This window comes from Vitis vinifera, chromosome 2 (genome assembly GCF_030704535.1).
Source record: "Vitis vinifera cultivar Pinot Noir 40024 chromosome 2, ASM3070453v1".
Lineage (NCBI taxonomy): Eukaryota > Viridiplantae > Streptophyta > Magnoliopsida > Vitales > Vitaceae > Vitis > Vitis vinifera.
In genome coordinates this window covers 6,749,797-6,766,326 of record NC_081806.1, presented here as the reverse complement: position 1 = coordinate 6,766,326, position 16,530 = coordinate 6,749,797, and the positions used below count along the sequence as shown (strand labels likewise).

Sequence of the window (16,530 nt, the reverse complement as noted above, 5' to 3'; positions counted from 1 at the left end):
ATATCGATCGGCCATCTTCCCATCAGTTCAATTCGATTAAGTTTTTTTTAGGATCACACATATATCGATTGGTCATTCATTTGTCTTGTCAATTTGAGTTTGAGTTTGAGTTTTAGGGTCACACCTATATCGATCGCTCATCTTTCTATTAGGTCAATTTGAGTTTGAGTTTTCTGGGACCGCACCTATATCAGTCGGTCATTCATTTTGTCAATTTAGTCTTACCTTAAGCATAGACCATACCTTGTACGATTTGTCACATCTTTGTCTTTTCCTTAGTTTGGTAATTTCAGTCATGATGATCGCGTCCCGTCTGTTTTAGGTGATTTCGGTCATTGCGACCGCATCCTATTCTTTCATTTGGTTTGGTAATTCTGGTCATTACAACCATGTCCTGTTCCTTCCTCTATTTTCGATGACTCTAGTCTTTGCACACCTTGTCTTCGCAACTTCATATTTCATCCTACTTTTATATAGTAGATGTGTGGTTTCTTCCCTTGTACACATTTATTCCTGTGCTCCTTGGTGGTTCGACTGCTACTCAGCTTTGATATCGATCTTCGAGTCACTTTTGGAGACATCTTAGAGGGAGTCTGGATCCATAGCATAGCTTTAGAGGTAGTTTGAGAGCTACCCTTCTCCTAGGATTTTAGAGCCTCTTTTGCTCCTTTGTTGGTTTGAGCGAGTTTGTATTTTACTTATGTACCTTTGGGGGTCTTTCTATTTCTTCGGTAGAGTTCATTTTGTTCTACTCACTATTCACACTTTCTTTCCACTCTAGTATTCATATTCCTTGCACTTGTGAACTCTACCGAAGAGAGACATATTTGTAGACCCCTCTTGGACCAATGTTTTTTTTCTCAAACCTGGGAGGAGTTGGCGGCGTGTTGTTGGAATGAGTGGAGGCCGACTTCTTCAAGTGCTAAGAGTTGCATGTTGGGACGTGTGGCAAGCATCACCACCTTGTCAAGGTGATGGTTGAAGATGGGATATTCTAACCAAATGACGGAGGTTGAACTAGGAGTAGGGGAGCAGGTGAAGACTTATGGGAAAAGAAAAACCGAGAAAAAAAGTTTTTTAGAAAGAAAAAAAATCTAGAGAGTGGATTCTAGGAGCAGCTGAACTAAGGAGGTGGCAACTGGAGAAGAAGAAAAACGGAGCAAAACAAAGGAAAAAAGTTTTTGCTGAGTTTGGGGAAGCTACAGAATCAAGTGCTTGAAACCGAGCAATCCTTGTTCGAGTTGGAGTTATTCAGGTGCAGTCACTACATGCGTTGTTTTCCCATTTTTGCACCATTTTGCTTTATTTCTTACTGATACTTGGGTTTATTTCTGATGATTGAGTATGGACGGTAGGAAACATGCATATCTCAGAACATCTGCAAACATTTTTGGGTTTCTTTGTTTTTATATAATTTGTAATTATGCTCTGACCTTGCTCTGTTTTGGTTTCTTTGTAAGACATCTACAATCTTGTTTTTTATTATTTATATTTAAAGTCTATTTTGGTCTCTCCCACCAATTAGCAAACTCGTTGATGACCAATGAAAGTGAGTTTCATTTGATGTTTTCCTTGCTCATTTCTATGCTTCATCTCCATGGTCTCCTTCCCATTTTTGGTCTTCCCCTGTTATTGGCAACTTTCTTGGTAATACTTGGGTTTGCTCCGCCGGCGTGCCATGAGTTATGTTCAAGACTCGGAATGGGGCTCGAAAGGCGTTGAAGCAACTGCAGAAAAGGATTGGGAACCGAATGACAGCGTGCCAACTTGCTTCGTTTGGTTTGGTGTCGTCTTCAGCAGTGAGGCAAGTTGCCATGTCTGTATCGGCAACCCAGTCAGTGTCAGAGCATACATAGAGAAAGATGTATGTGAGTAATGTGGAAGCGGGGCTCAAGAGGTGGGAGTTTGGAGAGCTTGCATTCCAAACTGCACAGCTTTATTTTGGGCAGTATATGCGAACGAGTGGAGAAGGTTTTTTATGGTGTGTTTTGGTTTTGAATGGAAGAGAAATAATGGTTGATGAGTGTAAGTAGACATTCCACGAATGAGACTTTAAAAAATGGGTTTGTGCTGCTATTATTATTATTATTATTATTATTATTATTTTCTTAGTTTTCTTCAACTTTTGATGCCCAAAAATTTCATTTTCAAAATTTTAATCTTAAGATAATATACCAAAAACTCCGGTTTTAATTTAATTTTTCAAAGCTCCAATTTTAATTTAATTTTTTGAAACTCCCATTTTTAAAATTTTAATTTTCAAAACCTTGACTTCTCATACTTTAATTATTTTCAAATTTATTTTTAAAAAATTCATCTTTTATTAACTCTTCCAAATTCCGATTTCCAAATTTAATTCCCAATTTCCAAAATTCCAATTTTCACATTTATTTATTTAATCATTTTTATTTTCGTTATTATTATTATTCTATTTATTTAATTATTTTAAAAATTCCATCCTTAAACATTTTTTTTTAAATTCCGATTTCCAAATTTAATTTCCAATTTCCACAATTCTAATTTTCACATTTATTTATTTAATCATTATTATTTTCGTTATCATTATTATTATTATTATATTTATTTATTTATTTTTAAAATTACATCTTTAAATAATTCTTCAAATTTCCGATTTCCAAATTTAGTTCTCAATTTCTGAAATTTCAATTTTCCAATTTCCAAACTTAATTTCCAATTTCCAAAATTCCAATTTATTTATTTATTTATTTATTTATTTATTTATTTATTTATTTATTTATTTATTATTATTATTATTATTATTATTATCATCATTTTATTTATTTATTTTCCAAAATTTCTTTCAAATTTATTTTCCAAAATTCTAATTCTTAAATTTAATTCCCAAATACTCCGATTTTCAAATAATCTTCGAGACTCTAATTTTCAAATAAATTTCAAAAATCCATTTTCTTTTGAACAGTTTTAATTCCACTCTGGTTTTCAAATAATCTTTTGTTTCTCTTGATTTTACATAAGCAAAAATGTTTTTTTTCTCATAATTCTAAAACAATGGAATTTGTGATACTAATTCATGCAAAATCATTTGAGCTTTAGTAGGAGCCCTATATATGAGTTTTCTCTTTTGATCGTCGATGGTTATGTTTAATGAATATTGTTCGATATTTGTCTTGTTCTTTGATATGCATGTGATATATTTTGTATTCATTATTACGCACTAACCTTATTTCTTGATAGTGTTTTATTGTCTACTACCAAGGTACGATCTCACTCTCACTTTGCTTATTCTTATGCATGATCCGTTTTAGAATTTGATCATTTTCATTGGTATCCATTGATTTCCTTATCAATTGTCACACTTATTTCACCTTATTTAGTAGATTCCTTATTATAGGGCTTAGAGTGGTGTTACGGCTCACCACCGTACCTTCCCAATAGGTAACCTGATCCCCGGACTCGACTTTGGTTTTTCACAGACCTGTTTTTCCTTCAAGAGTCACACTTACGGTTTTCTTTCTTATTTTTTTTCCTTTAGAAATAAAATAAAAATAAGTGGTGACTCCAAGTCTTTTTCTAAAAATCAATGTTTTCACCAAAATAATAAAATTTGAGTTGCGTCATCGAATGAGAACGCATCGAGCAAAAATGCGAAGTTCATAAAATGACGATTTCGAGTATTTTTTTAAAAATCAATGTTTTCATCAAAATAATAAAAAACGTGTTGCGTCATCGAGTAGGAATGTATCGAAATACGACTTCACACCAAGTTAGAATTGTGTCAATGAGTTTTTTTGTGTCTAACATATTCCATTTATTTTTTTAAAAATAAAACTTAAAAACCTAAACAATGAGGATTTAAATAATATTTTATACAACAACAATATTAAATTTTGATTAAAAAAGCAAAACACGAATTTTATTTTGTTTTTATAAAAAATAAAAATAAAAAGAGTGGAGGTGGATGACGGTTTGACTGAGGACCATACGATAGGACAGACCCAGTTGAGTAATGGGCCGAAACGAAAGGGCGAAGGGAAGGAGTAGAGAAGGAGGTGAATAACATCACTTTCAGGAGCGTCGGGGGTGTAAATCCACTCACTCAGCGGCCGTACGGTGTGGGCGGGTAAGGTGGCGGAGTGGTTGGGAAGGTGGTGGGGGTGATGCGCAGGCTAAGCAGCGCACGCTAGCACCATTCCACCCACTCATCCTCCCTTCCTCCAATCCCCTTTTCTTCACACCTTCCTCCACTCCCATCTCCACCCATCATGCCAACCACCTCCATCTCCATCTCCATTTCCATCTCCACCTCCACCTCTTCTTGTCTCTCTCCTCCACCACCACCACCACCACCACTTTGCTATCCTGCGCTTCCTTATTCTACGTCCCCAACCCCATGTCCGCTCCTGCTCGCAAGTTTCCGGCGCCCTGCTGGACCCACGACGAAACCGTAGCCCTCATCGACGCCTACCGTGAAAAATGGTACTCTCTCCGCCGCGGCAACCTCCGTGCCGCCGACTGGGACGCCGTTTCTGCCGCGGTCTCCCTTCGCTGCCACCTTGCGGCGCCCTCCAAAACCTCTGTCCAGTGCCGCCACAAGATCGAGAAGCTTCGCCAGCGCTACCGCGCCGAGAAGCAGAGGTGCGTCGCGTACCCTGGAGGATTTTGCTCTTCTTGGGTCTTCTTCGCCAACATGGATTCTATGGAACATGGATCCAACCAGAGTCAGACTTCAGATGATCCGAACCCTAATTTTGATTTCGATGGTAACAAATTTCATTTGAAAAGTAGCCCTAATCCTGGCTTTGACCAAGAAGAAGGGTGTGGCTTGAAATCCGTTGGTGATGGGAGTTTAGTGCCTCCAGGGCCTAGAGCAAATAATTGTGGCAAGATTAATGGGTATTCTAACATTAATCTTGTTTCTGATGCTGGAGGTGGATTTCTTGTGAAAGCACCGGTTGGTAGGAATTTAGAATCTTTGGTACTCAAATCGAAAGTTTATAGTAACGGTGATGGGAATGTGAAAGCAGAACTTGATTTCAACCACTATGATGATGATAGGATGGATGCAGGAAGAAGGTTCCGCCTCAAAATGCAAGGTGTTGAAGATATGATACTTTCAGGTATTAGGTCAAAGAATTATGGCATGATAGATGGAAATTCCAATTCAAATCTTAGTGATGATATTAATGGAGATGGGTTTTGGATGAAAAACCCAAGGGGTCGAAATTATGCTCATAGTAATTCAAATCCTAAGCTTGATTCTAGGGTTTTGAATGGCCGTTCTGGGTCATTAAGATTAGGTTTTGGGAAGGAGAGTGGGGTTAGAGGGATTAAGAGAGAGACAGATCCAATTTCAGAGATGGTCTCATCAATTAGGTTGTTGGGAGAAGGGTTTGTGAAGATGGAGAAGATGAAGATGGATATGGCTAGGGAGATTGAAAAAATGCGAATGGAGATGGAGATGAAGCGCAGTGAGATGTTGCTGGAGTCTCAGCAACAGATTGTTGATACTTTTATGAAGGGGTTTTTGGAGAAGAAGAAAAAGAAGGCGAAGATGGTGCCTTCTGAGTTCTGATGCCTAGGACATGCAAGAGTGGGACTTCTTATTTCTGGTGTCAATGAAGTTCTGTGGAAAATTCAAGTTCCAAGAAAACAAGATTTCTATGATCCTCACAGAGAGATATGGGCTAGCAGGTTTTGAGATCATGTAAGTTTCTGTGAATTTTCACTTCCTCCCTTGTTCTGACTCATCTGAGTAGACTATGTGACTTGATTTGGTATATGAAATGAATCTTCTTCTTTTTTTCTCTTTTATCCCTTAAGCTGACCTTCAAATGATGCTAATCTGCTTTGTGAATTCGAAATGATGTGTTTACTGGGATATGGAATTGAGGCATTAAACCTCTGTAATCTGAAACTGAGTTTGGAAATTCCATAAGTAGGGTTTTTCATGTGTTATCATCATATGCCATTCAACCCATTTTTGACATAAACGGGCCAACACCAACCGTTTCTCAGGATGGATCTTGTCTCTGCCTTATACCACAACTGTAGGCTTATCCGCTGAGGTCAAACGGTTGTTACCACATCTTGTATGTCCTCGATTTGTGCTGGCAGAGCCAAGGAAAGGCTAGACGAGACTTTCATTCATTTTTCCCAAATGTGCATTAGATAGAGCCGACAGATTCTTGAATGATTGGGATTGTTTTTTGGATTTTTTTTTTGAAGTCAAAATATAAAGCATATTTGGTTGTGTGATTAAAAAATAATTTTTATTTTTGAAAGCAGAAAACTATTTAAAAAAATATATTATTAGATTACTTGGTTGACGTTTTTTTTTGTCTCAAGTTTTAAAAATAAAGTGATATAGAAAATAATTTTTAAAAATTGTTTTTATCAAGTTTTAAAAACAAAATGAAAATATAAAGGAATTATATATATATATATATATATGTATATATAAAGCAAATAAAATTAAATAAGTAGAAGTTGCTTTTATTAGTTTTTAGAAAGTAAAATAAAAACATAAAAAACATTAAAATCATAAAAAGAAAATAAAATTGAACATAATATTATTCCTCTTCTCTTTTCTCGATCCAGTCTAGACGTTTGATTTTGATTAGTATTAGAAAATTATGGAAGTCGTTAACATTAAAATTGTAGAAACCAAAATTCATTTTAAACATCATGACTAGTTTCTTCTTTATGTAAGTTTTTTTGGTTATACAAATGAACTCCAAATCAAGTAAAGGCTTATTATGTTAAATTTATTAATAAATTTAATAATTTTTAAATATTACTTCAAACCCAAATAGTAATCTAATTAATATTAAAAATTTATAAACAAAAATTAGTATAAAATAACTCTATTATTTCTTTTATACATAAAATCATATTTTTCTAATTTCTTCATTGGACAAATAAATTTTAAATCAAATGAAACCTAAATAATTAACCTATTAATGTTAGATATTTATAAATAAAAATTGGTTCATAATGATTTTATTATTTTTTTACACATAATTATATTTTTATAAATTTTGTCATTGGAGAAATGAACTTCAAATTAGGCAACACTTTGTAATGAATTGATTAATGAGGAAACTTTTTTTAAAATAATTTGAAATTAAAAAAATTGATTTAATTAATTACATATTAATCTAGAATATTGTGTTAATAATTAAATAATAAATGCATAAGTGTAATGAAAAATTTAGTTGATTTATATGTTTGGTCAACTTTATATATTATTTATTTTAAATAAAATATAATTAACAATTATTATTTCTAAATTATTATTATTATTATTATCACTATTATTATTATTATTATTCATTTTGAGTATAAAAAAAATCAATTATGCTTTTCCCAAGTGGTAATATCCATTTTTTAATATATATTAAAATAGTTTTTTTATAAAAATATATATATAATTTATGATTTTATTATAATATTTTTATGCATGTTTTACTAAAAACAATTTATTTTTCAATTTATTTGTAATTACAAAACTAATTTTATTTTTATTAAGACTTAATTAAATTAAATTAATATTGTTGGCCTTAATCGCGTCCATCAATTCCCCTTGTATTCGTCGTGGGCGCTTGGGTGAATGCACTATAACGGTAGGGTATGCGTCTTTCGTAACAACAATTGTTTTTAGAGTTGGTAGCGTCTGAGATCTTACAAATATTATATTTACAATGTTTTTAAAAATCAATAGAAAAATAATTTTTAAAAACAATTATTTTTGCTTTTTATTTTTAAAAATAATTACTAAACACCCTTATTTAAAAAAAATTAAAAAAATTGTTTTTGCTTTTATTTTTAACTTAAAAATAGTTTTTAAAAAACAAACATTAAAAAACACAATCAAATGGACGTAATTATTCTTTAAAAATTATTTTATATTTTACTTAATTTTTAAAAAGTAAAAATAGCGAATAACTATATGAGATTTAACTCCCATTATTTTTTAATCACACATGTCAAAGAGACTCGCATTTTCCTAACTTTTATATCTAACTCTTTTTTAAGTCATAAATTTGATGAATTAATTCCATAAAAAAAATGTCCATAAAAGTCCTTTGTTCTAAGTTCATGATTTAACTACTTTTTCTATGCAAATGGAGCCCATATTCAACAAAACTCATTGGATGTGTTCCTTTGTTTTATAGGTATTTTATATGGGTTGTGTTACTCTCTAGGTAGACTATTTAATAAGTTATTTGGTTTCAACCATCCTTTCAATTAATACCATACAATTTTACAAAAATATCGATAATTACAAATATATCGATACTTCGATTTTATAAATATATCCAAAAAAATATCGGTCAATAAATTTAAAAATATTGATAAATTTTTTAATGATTTTATATTTAATTTCTATTTTTGTTTTTTTCTAATAAATTCAAATATCTTTTACTCTCATCCTAGTTAGATTTTGTTCATCTTATCATCTCTTAGCATTGATTTTCCTTATTGGTTTCAATTGTATACTGTTGTAGTTTTCTTTACCTGTAACACTCGTATCTAGTTGTAAAATTATTTCTTTCTCTTTGAATCAATCAAATTTAATTCCAATTTTACCCAAGCTATCATAGCACTTTAGGGGTATGGGCTAAGGTGACCAACCTTCAGTGATGTGTTCCCTCCCAATCCATCCAAATGTTTGAGGTAACCATATAGAATATAAAATTTAGTCTTTTACGGCTCATCATGTACTCAAATTGATTTAATTATTAACCAATAAAAAAAATTAAATATTCATAATTAATTTAAGTTATGGCCAAATAGAAATATTACCACATGTCATAAAGCATATAATAAAATAATATATGTGGCAAAATAAAAAATTGTCACTTAATAGTAACTCCATCATATCAAATTGTAATTTGAGATGGCCCCAAAGTCCAACCCAAGCCCAAAACACACCAAAATCTAAATTAAACCGAAGCTCAAGTTAATTTCCTTGTCAAACAAATCATACCTTATTCCTTAAATTAATCAAATTTTAATTTCATAGAGCTAATTTTTCTTCAACAGAAGTTTATGTGGAGAAAGATTTATAAAATCTAAGAGATCAAGAAGGCAATCGTCTAGCCCGATTGAGAGTCCTTTACTTCATATTACTATGCATGAGATAAACAGTCGAAACTTCCGACAATGGTCTCAGCCCGTGAAGCTTTTCATCAAGGGTAAAGGGGAGGTGGGGTTGCTAGATGGCCAAGAAAGATACCAGATCCATGATTATGCCATTGCTCATTACTCCATAGAACCAGATATTAGTCAAAGCTACTTATTTTTCACTACTGCTAGAGATTTATGGAAGCTATGACACTTACCTACTCTAATGTTGGGAATGATGCTTCACTTTATGGCATGAAGCGTGGAGCTCATCAGACCAAATAAAGGAGCATAACAGTGATTGCCATGTACAATGCCACGAACCGACTATACATGACAAGAAACAGAACTAGGCCGAAATAGTCTTTTTGAAGATGAAAATAAAATTACATCTCCTTCCAAAATATTTATTGATATAATCTTTGTTATCACATGTTCATTCATGTGCTTTTTTTTTAATATATAAAATTATTGCTTCTAATTATAGTTTTAGCTTTAAATTTAAAACTACAGTCACAAATTATGATTTTTAAAACTATTTGTTAGTAATTATGATTTTTATAACCATCATTAATAATTATAGTTTTAAATTTAAAACAAAAAAATGACGGTTGAATTTGGTGTGGTACAGACACATTACTTTGATAAATATTTTGAACATAAGTCAACATCCAAGACTATTTTTACAAAAAAGATTACTTTGATCGAAAACTCCATATCTTTACTAAGGTAGTGGTTGTTTTTTTTCTTAATTTTAAATAGAATTTTAATGCTTAATAGTGTTAAGTATTAAATCGTTTATTTTTATAATATTTTATTTATATTAAGTATTAAAAAATAAAGAAAAAATCAATATGTTATTTTTTTTATTTAAAAAAAATTGAATATTTTGAATTTTTCAATTCAACAAAAAATTTATAATAAATAATAAAAAAATAAAAAAACAAACGAGTTAAAATTATAAAATTAAATTACTTTTAATAAAAAATTAAAAAAACAAACACCCTCCGAGACCATGACTGAAAAATGTACATCAACTAGTGCTAAAAAGGGAATGACAGTTTGATTTTTTGGAAGTTTGAATGCAGAACTAGATTATAGCGATGGTCAAATCCTAGCAAAAGAACCTACTTCCTCACTAAGGGAAGTCTATGCCGATGTTAGAAGGAAGGAGTAATCAGTTAGTCGTGTAAGGAAGCTCTTAACATAGAAAAGTCTGCCCTAGTCATCATGACTAAACCCAAGGCTACCTTATTAAGTGGGCAAAGGAAGAAGGATGACAAAAATAAGTTACGGTGTTTGGAGGAGGTGGTATCAGTAATTACCTCTCTCATTATTGTTGGGATATCTTTATATGAATCGTTACATGTCGCCTCTTTTTTCTGGCCCTACACCCTCTCAAAACCATAAACCATTTATACTTTTTCTTTATCCTCAGGTTAGTCCGATGCTTGCCACTCAATAACTTGTTCATATTTTCATCATTGGAAAAGCAAATGCTGATACAACCCTTATCCTAGTGGGCCTTCATCAGTCATTCAAAGGCCATGAATGCCAGGAACACACTAGGCAGGCAGCACCATCTTTCTCATACCTAATACTTTTGAGTTTTGGCACAAATTAATCAGGTGTAAGAGAGAATGAGAAGAAAAGCGAAAAAAAAAAACACACTAGAGCAGAACCTTTTTGTGAACAGAAGTAGCATTCATGAATTAGCTAAAGATGAGATTTCCATTATCATCATCATCACACCAGTATGGGTTCTTTCAGATTAGGTCAATCCTAACTATATGTCTTGAATGGGCCAGCCATCTCACCCACTAGCATAATTGTTTGTGATCATTTAAAGATAAAGTTATCAGCATATCCAGGGTCTTAAAATTCAGATGGGCGTTGGGCTCTTAGATTGCCATCTGAAAATGGAATCCCCACCTTGGCTTCGAGGCTCAAGTTTGCCACTAGGTATTTGACTTTTTTTAGGAAGTGCTTATCCTAATTATCAAATTTGAGCTAAGGGTTTTGCCATGTAGCTTTTGTTTTCATAGTAGTATGATTTCTCTCTAAATATCTGTCTCCCTATTCAATCCATTCGTCTCAGGCTAATAAAAAGACAAAATAAAATAAACTAAGAAAAGATGGCCCTGAGGGGGGGGGAAGAATCAAATTATGCATCCTTTCCTATCACTAGTTGGGTTGGCTTTTATGGTATGTTATTATGACGCTCTTTAGTCTTATCACTTGTATTTATAAAGAAGTAGAAGGTACTGCAATTTCAAATCTCTCGTATCAATGATTGAGCTCATTCCTTTAATATAATTGATTTAGAGACTTGGAAATATAGGTAAAGACAGAATTTTTTGTGAAATCCCCTTTTTTTTTTGTAAAGTCCTTTTTCTGTGTAGAGTCATTTTCCCAACCTCTCTCCTTAAATGAAGTCAGTAACTTTTCTCCATTTTTGCCAATAAGATAATATATATATATATATTATCTTTTTTAAAATTGGAGATTTGTTTTTAATTTTTTTAGAAAAAAAAACATTTATCAATAAGAGAAGATCTATTTCTAATTTTCTTTTAATTTGAAAACTTAATTTCGTAGTCTTTGAAATTTTGTTCGATTATGAAAGTACAATTTTGAAAACCAATTTAATGGTAATTTAGTCCACCAATTTCATTTATTTTTTGTCTACAATTATGCATATAGAGATAAGCATCGTTGATACTCCAAAGAGGCTTCCAAGCTTATAAAACTTCCTTGTGCCCATAAGTAAGAACAGGTACCATTTGGTTGAGGCATCATCTTGCAAATTTTCCAAACTTACAAAACTTTCTTATTGAATATACATACGCTAATGAGTATGTTTCTTCCTCACTATTTTGCTTCACCCTACAAAGACATTGTCCGCTTTGGCGATATATCTTTAGACATTGTCCGCTTTGGCGATATATCTTTAGACATTGTCTAGCTAGCATGTAGGTAAGCTTGATTTAGTAAAACCTAAAGAGGTTTTGAGTTCTCTAAATGCCATGTGGGTGCATGGAATGTTCTAAATCCGGGACAATATGTTCATAAATTGGTAATGCAAGGTAAAAGAGTACTAGAAGCCAATCAAAGAAAAAAACAAGGAGAAATTAACTTGCAGTCAACTCAATTATTACATAAATAGAGATGTTATTTACAAGTAGTCATTTCTCAGTAGTAGCTAGGTAATTAGTGTTGATATGTCAAGCTAGTTAAAATGAAATAAGATCTGAAATTATATGTAATTTGGTAATATTTTCATGTCCCTAAGCACATGTACACATTGAGGGGGAAAAAACTACTGAAAATCATAGTAAATTTCTTATGCAGGCTTCTTAATATGAGGGAACAATGTCATATATGAAAATCTTATGTTAGGTACAGGTGTTGTATTTTTGTGTCTGATGAGCAGATGAGCTAGTAATGACAAAAGAAATAGGAAATGGATAATACTTTGATGAGGGGGATTCAATATTGTATCCATCATTACTTGCAATGGCCAAAATGACTTCAATCATCTCCACCACTTCATTGAAGAGTGTTCTTAATATCTTCATGATTTATATGATGGTGCCATCACCATGACAGAAGAAAAGGGGGAAAGTGCAACCAAACAAAGTCAAGTATAGAAAAGATCTCTCTTAATTAATTGCATTTTTTTATTATTGGGATTTTATTTCACCCACTAGATTCTCGTCTCTATTGAGCGGATTCCTTCTTTTTTGCTTAATGGGAATTCCATGAAATGTACATTTGCAACCCCAAAAACCAAAAAGACAGGTGCTCAAAAAGAGAGTAGGGATAAGAGGAAAAGACACCATAGACAACTTTCCTTTGATTAAAGTAGTTGGATATCTAGCTTGGTTTGTTGTGCTGATGAGTTTGGATTCACACCTCCAGCATCCATCCCCATCTCTTCTGCTCTGTAGGTTGAGTGAACACCATATAGCACATAGAACAAGATTATCAAACATGACCATACGCCAAATCTTTGGAGTGACAGCTTCTTTAGTGTAGTCATGAGGAAGACATTGAGGAAGATGGACATTGCAGCCGGCCATGGCATGAAGGGCACTGACCACTTACTGGGCTGGTTGGGGTAAGGGGCAAAGTAGTGGAAGCAGGCAGTGATGATGATCATGATCCCTCCAAATAATGGGAGACCCCACCATTGCTTGAGCTTCCATGACAGGGAAAAGGCAATTGAGCTGCATGAGAGAAGGGAAAGGAACAGGAGAGTGTGAAAGGGGGGGTTGTTAACAGTGATCACATATCGCCGATAGATGAGAGCATTGGCCACCAGGTAGAAAACCAGTAATGTGCAGAGGTTGACCATGTCAACTACAATTTCCAACTCTGTAAAGAGTGCAATTGATGCTGTGAAAGCCCCTAGATTAAGAAGAGAAAAGATTCAAAATCATTTCTTCTGGGTGATTCTTCATGTCAAACTTCAATGAAAAAATTTTTATTATAGTTACCATCCATAATAATGAAATCACTTTTACTGATAATAGTTGATGAAGATCTCATGTTCAACAAGCTTAGTTTTGGAAACATTACAGTACCCCAACACCGACTTTGAAAATACATATGGGGATTAAGCTCTAAAAGTCTTGGCACATGATCATTAATATGTCGTTAATCTAGGACATAAAATTACAAGACCCCAAGATCAGTTAGCTAGACAATCAAGATATGGTTTCAAAAATTCAAATAGAAGTTTTCGTTTTCACGGTGTTGCTTCCCCCACCATGATTTAAGAATGACTTCAGTTGGCTAGGCATTCAAAAGATAGTTTTCAAGAGTTAAAGTGGGTGATTCATTTCTATGGTATTGTTCTCCCACATGTGAAAAAAAGAAAGAAAATAAAAAAACGCCATATTGGACAAGATCTGATGGCAGAAACGATGGACATATATTCATATTGAAGAAGTTGGATCATAATTAAAGCATTATTTTACCTTCTTGTGATCAGAAGTATCCTTCCCATCCCCACCCAGAAACCAAAACAAAAGCCAAAGTGGGAATCTTTGCAAGGGGAAACACAAATCTAATTTTAGTTAATTCTACTTCTTTCACTTCTTCATTGATTCCTTTATTAGTTTAGGGTATTCCTTTTTCCTGTGTAGTATCCCATATCAAGGGAGTGCTATCGTTCATGAAGACTAAGAGCGGTAATAGCAAAAATTAATCAGTAACATACCCAAGAAGAGTGTAGCATTCAATGGGGTGCCTGTTGAAGGATGCACCTTGGCTAACCAGAGTGGCACGAGCCTTGCCCTTCCGATGACACAAAGGTATCGAGCTTGGCCTAGCATGGCAACTAGGAGAGAAGCCACTATTCCCAAGCTTGCACCAGCCCCCACAATATTGCTTGCCCATTTCCATCCCATCCTTTGGAAGGCTATCGCAAATGATGCTTTCTCTGGTATCTATTCATCATTTGGATCACACTTTCCATTAATTTAGAAGTTGAATTAACAGAACTCGGTACTTGGCCTACAACTTAGGCTTAAACACAAGACATCTTTGAATTTAGATTTCTGACCTGATTGTAAGGAAGCATCATACAAAGAGCAAAGGACATGAGGCAATAAAGCCCAGAGACAATGAAGACAGATCCCATGATGCCCACTGGAAGGCTCTTTGAAGGGTTGCTTATCTCTTCCGCCATGGTTGAGACTGAGTCATAACCGATGTAGCTAAAGTAAACTTGAGCTGCTCCATCAAGTACACCTTTAACACCAAAAGGGGCTAGGCCATCTGGATTTACCAAGTTCTTGGCACTCCCTTTCAAGAAACCGGCAATTATAATAAACCCGAAGAAAACCACATGAAAGATTGTCATTACAAAGTTCAGTATAGAGCTTTCCTTTGTACTGCAATCCCAAAAAGAAATACCCATCACTTTTTCAATCCACTGAAACGACAAACATTACACAAAAGTTCAATAACAATAAACCAAAAATGATCTCAACACAATAGGATTATTGGAATAGTGATGGTTACGAAGATAAAAACAATAATAATAATAAAACAAGCATGATAATAGTAACACTAGTGACAACAATGGTATTTTAAAACTATCATAAAATATAGATTGAATAACTGTAATCACTCACAATCCAACATCTGAAACCGTCTATCCAAATCAAATATATATAAAATAAAAAAAAGAATGGATGAATAAGCCAAATGCCACTTACACACATGTCAAAGCAAAAACATTAGATGCAGAAAAGCCTTCTGCTCGAAGATCAATAAAAACAGCGAAACAGCATAACAATGATTTGAAAAAAATAATAGTATTAAGGTACAAAGAGATCATGCCTGTAACAAAGACAAAGAGTGAGAAGAAGAATAATAGCAACAGCAGGAAAATCCAACATATTGAAACCCTTCGTGAATCCATGGACTTCAACTCTCCATGAGTTCAGATTCCCTCCAAAGGCACAGCTCAGGTACTCTGTGAAACTTCTTGAAACAGCAGCGTTGGATAGGACATACTCCATTAGTATGTTTGCCCCAGCAAAATAACCCACGAACTCCCCTGAACAATTTCAACTGAAAGAGCTTAAGGAAGAAATCAGGGAAAAATTAGGAGTACACAAAACATAAGGAAAGCCTGATATGCAGTTAGTATTGAAAAATGGGGAGGGAAGGGTTCTATAGCATAGATGATTCATACCAAAGGTCACCCTTAGGTAACTGAAGGCGCCTCCAGCAACTGGAATCTCTACAGAGAATTCTGTGTAACACATAGAAGAAAGAAGGGCTGATATCCCGGCGATGATGTAGGAGATGAAGACAGATGGGCCAGAGTGGTGAAGGGCTACAGGGCCAGTTGTGACAAAAACTCCGACACCAAGCATTCCTCCTACACCAAGAGCTACTAAATCATACCACCCAAGTTTCCTCTTCATGTCTGCACCAGACCTTAGCCTAACTTGGTTGAGCTCTTGGTCTGAAGTCCATGTAGCTAACATTCTCTTCCTAAGCCTGTGAGGTGTTTGGGAGAGGGAATGGAGATACTTGGAGAAGAAAATGCTACTGAGTGCAGTTTGGATGGCTGCCATTACTTGCGATTCAATTCAGTGTTTTTGGCTTCCATGTGAAGGTTGTGGTGTTTTAAATATGCATTGGGGAGAGGATATATTTCTAGATTCTCTTCCTAAAGGTTGATGGAGAACCCAAGTGGGTGCCCCCTAGATTTTGTGAAAGTACCCAGTTGGCCTTGGATGTCCAGAAAATGACAGTTATACCCCATTCTCCCCTCCATACCCCTCAGCTTTTTAGTGCCCCAAGGCTCCAAAGGGGTTTAATTCACTCTTGTAGAAGCATGCAAAAAAAGGTAGAAAAAGCCCCAGCCATTTCGAAATAAACTTGTAAGAGGAATCACTA

General features: G+C 34.0%; 2 protein-coding genes across 2 annotated transcripts; one reads left to right on the top strand and one right to left on the bottom strand.

Moving 5' to 3' along the window:
* The first annotated feature begins 3,955 nt into the window (after positions 1-3,955).
* Positions 3,956-5,793, top strand: LOC100259805 (uncharacterized). The gene has a single exon (XM_002269422.4). The coding sequence runs from the start codon at positions 4,373-4,375 to the stop codon at positions 5,552-5,554; it is 1,182 nt and encodes a 393-aa protein (XP_002269458.1). The 5' UTR covers positions 3,956-4,372; the 3' UTR covers positions 5,555-5,793.
* A 6,977-nt stretch (positions 5,794-12,770) lies between these two features.
* On the bottom strand, positions 12,771-16,223 carry LOC100254699 (cationic amino acid transporter 6, chloroplastic). Its single transcript, XM_059734043.1, has 5 exons — positions 15,818-16,223; positions 15,460-15,679; positions 14,678-15,008; positions 14,333-14,561; positions 12,771-13,518 (listed from the first exon to the last, which is right to left on the bottom strand). Exons 1-5 carry the CDS (start codon positions 16,203-16,205, stop codon positions 12,968-12,970), a joined length of 1,719 nt encoding a protein of 572 aa, XP_059590026.1. The 5' UTR covers positions 16,206-16,223; the 3' UTR covers positions 12,771-12,967.
* Positions 16,224-16,530: the final 307 nt, after the last annotated feature.